The 2,880-nt window shown below is 45.8% G+C and overlaps 1 protein-coding gene across 1 annotated transcript; it reads right to left on the bottom strand.

Moving 5' to 3' along the window:
• Positions 1-337: 337 nt before the first annotated feature.
• Positions 338-2,570, bottom strand: tmem264 (transmembrane protein 264). The gene is made up of 3 exons (XM_048987462.1): positions 2,416-2,570; positions 1,988-2,115; positions 338-1,758 (listed from the first exon to the last, which is right to left on the bottom strand). Exon 3 carries the CDS (start codon positions 1,620-1,622, stop codon positions 672-674), a length of 951 nt encoding a protein of 316 aa, XP_048843419.1. The 5' UTR covers positions 1,623-1,758; positions 1,988-2,115; positions 2,416-2,570; the 3' UTR covers positions 338-671.
• Positions 2,571-2,880: the final 310 nt, after the last annotated feature.

The raw sequence follows: 2,880 nt of genomic DNA, 5'->3' as shown, positions 1-2,880 counted from the left end.
TTGCAAAAGCCATGAAAGCTTCTGCTTTTTTTCCAGATTAATAAACTTACAAATAAGCAAAAGTGTATGTGCTGTCAAAAGTGAGTAGTTGAGACAAATTCGCTCATAGATGGTCTGCATTAATAATCATGCAGCCTCTGGACTGACATTTAATCAGGACAAATCAGTCTTCAGCTGCTGTTTTGCCATGATATAAAAAACTGTTTGGAATTCCAAGTCGTCTGGATTGTAAAACTGTTAAAAAAGGAATCCCTCTCTCATTTTTGGTATGCACAAAAAATTGGAGAAACAATATATATATATATATATATATATATGTATGTATGTGTGTGAAAGAATTACATATAAAATACAGCATGCCATTTAGAAACAATTAAATCACTGCATTTTAATGAACTGAACTCTTTCATCTGTAATAATAATTACCCTGAATTTTAATGACACAAAACAATCAGGAAAAGCTAACTCACTACATTTAACCTCATTCTTTTTTTGTGCCTAAAGTCATGAACCACATGTATTGTTAGTTAAATTTACACATTATATAAAAATAGACATTTTTTATACCTGTTTGATTTTCTTAAAAAAAAGATACATAGTCTTCTTCACCTTGTGTGAATAGCCTTGATCTGTGAAGATCGGCCATTCTGTCTGTCACTATGTATTATGTGTCATGTGTGATCGCACACAGTCACCTCGGGCAGGGATGTCAGGTCTTGAATAACCACCTGCGGAGGGGCCGGCATTGGCTGCGAGTGGGGAGTGGTGGTCTTTTGGAGTTCTACGCCAAGAGCATGTGGCACGTTTTGCATATGGGACTTGTATTGCACGAAACTACAAGTCTTTAAGACAATAGCTATAAGGTTCTTCCCCATCAGAATTCCAGAGACCCTCATGTCCTTGTAGAAGATCAAGTTGCCACCTCTTATTAAGAGGGTGATGATGTTGATGGTGACCAGGCTGAGGATGGGGTACAACATCATCTTGTGGGGAACGATATTGATGCCCTGCATGCTAATCTCACTCAGGGACACGCAGGGCAGGATCAACAGCAGGATGTAGCAGTAGAAGAACATCAGTCCCTCAGTCCACAGTGGGAGTCCTTTCTTCTGTGGCTCCCAAAGGTTAGCCTGTATATCCAGAATGTCCAGGAGGTCCACCACCACCCAGAATAGCCGGTTGCGGATCTCCTCCTTCTTCTTGAAGGCACGGACATATTCCATGTGGTCGATTCCCACCAGGATGATGTAGAGTACTGGCACCGAGACGGACAGCAGGAGTGTGAGGGCCTTGCGGGCGATGGTGTCCAGGCTTTTGCGATCAGCCTTATAGTTCTGGTAGATGAAGTAGACCTTGATCTCCAGCACAAAGATATAGAGGAACCAGAGGATCATGGCATAGCCACGCTTGGCTGTGCGAACCTCGGCACCCACCCACACCGCCACATAGCGTAGGACGATGAGGAAGCAGATGTCGCCTACTGTCACCATGATGCATACGCCGATCTTGCGTGGTCCTTGGTTCTGCTCCACCAGGTAGGCATCCATCAGTGCCATGCTGCCCATGATAAGGATAGTGGACAGGCACACGTGAGGCTTATTAGAGGGTGGGGGCGGCACCATATTGGCGTGGGGGCTTGACGTTGATCAGGCGGGTGGTCCTTGGGCGATCAGAGCCTGGAGGGTTAGATGGGCGGTCCTCCCTGGACCTGTTCCAGCGACTGGCCGTTGTAACCTACAGCATGTGCCGTTCTCCTCTCTCCCCACACGCCAACCACAGAGCAGGTGAACAGTGAAGGAAAAACTTAGAACAGGTTCTGCAAGGTTCAAAAATAGAGCACCTCTCGTAGCTTGTGCTTTTTAGACCGACGTTACAGGGTAGTTAATATAATTATTTTTTCTGCACAATAATCAGGTTATAACATTTAACCTATAGTGTAATACTAACATGCACAATGAGGGGGAATTCGGAGATGCAAGATACTTACTCATTTCCTTTCTTTATTAATTAATCATTATGATTTGTGGGGTGCTCTATTCCATGAGACCGTGTCCTGAAACAGAAATCCGTGCTTGTAATCCATAGAGACGCTTTGACGGAAGATGGTCCTTTTCCCTGATGAAGCGTACCATGAAACAAACAAAAAAAAAAACAACTGCATTATCCAAAAATGTGAAGGAATTCCACAGCATTTATTCCATGTTTATTTCAGACTGAAGAAAAGGTGAATGATCAAGAGAGTTTCTTTTTCAACATTTACCCAGGAAAGCCAAAGGCGTGAGTGTTTTCAAAACGTAGCTTAACTTTAATTAGCAAGAAATATCAAAGGAAAAGTTTTTTTTTTTTTTAAGTTGGTGCCAGAGAGAGCCTATAGTCCTTAGGAAGAGAGTTTGTCCACTTTAAAGGTGCATCTACCTGTCTGTGTTGGAGTGTGGGTTGGGGTCTGGGTCTGGGTTCAATTGTAGATGACAGTGGAGGCTCCTAGTCGAGCTTGAAACTGCCCGAGAGCCTCTCTGCTGTCCCTACAGCTCATCCTGGATGAAGAACAGCCTCCCGTGACGATCATCGCTCCTGTGACTTCCTCAGCCTCCCCCCCCTACCCCCCCCCACCCCCCCAACTGCTGCCCTGAGTTCCAAGCAGGGAGGCACCGCTACTGGATCGCTGACAGCCGCGCAGCTCCGCTTGGCCAGGAGCTCTTGGCCAGTGGAGTGAGCATAGAGTCCTCCTTTGTGCTTTCACTGCCCCCCGCCTCCCCCCCTTCGGCCAGTGGCGTTTGTGGCGTTCCAGCTGAGCCTCTTTTTTATTCCATTTCTGCTCCCCCCCTCCCTCTCCTCCCTCGTGTACATTCAGGCATTGGCCGTCTGCGGAGCGCAGTCAGT

This window comes from Brienomyrus brachyistius, chromosome 20 (assembly GCF_023856365.1).
Source record: "Brienomyrus brachyistius isolate T26 chromosome 20, BBRACH_0.4, whole genome shotgun sequence".
Lineage (NCBI taxonomy): Eukaryota > Metazoa > Chordata > Actinopteri > Osteoglossiformes > Mormyridae > Brienomyrus > Brienomyrus brachyistius.
This window is presented reverse-complemented; position numbering and strand designations above follow the sequence as displayed.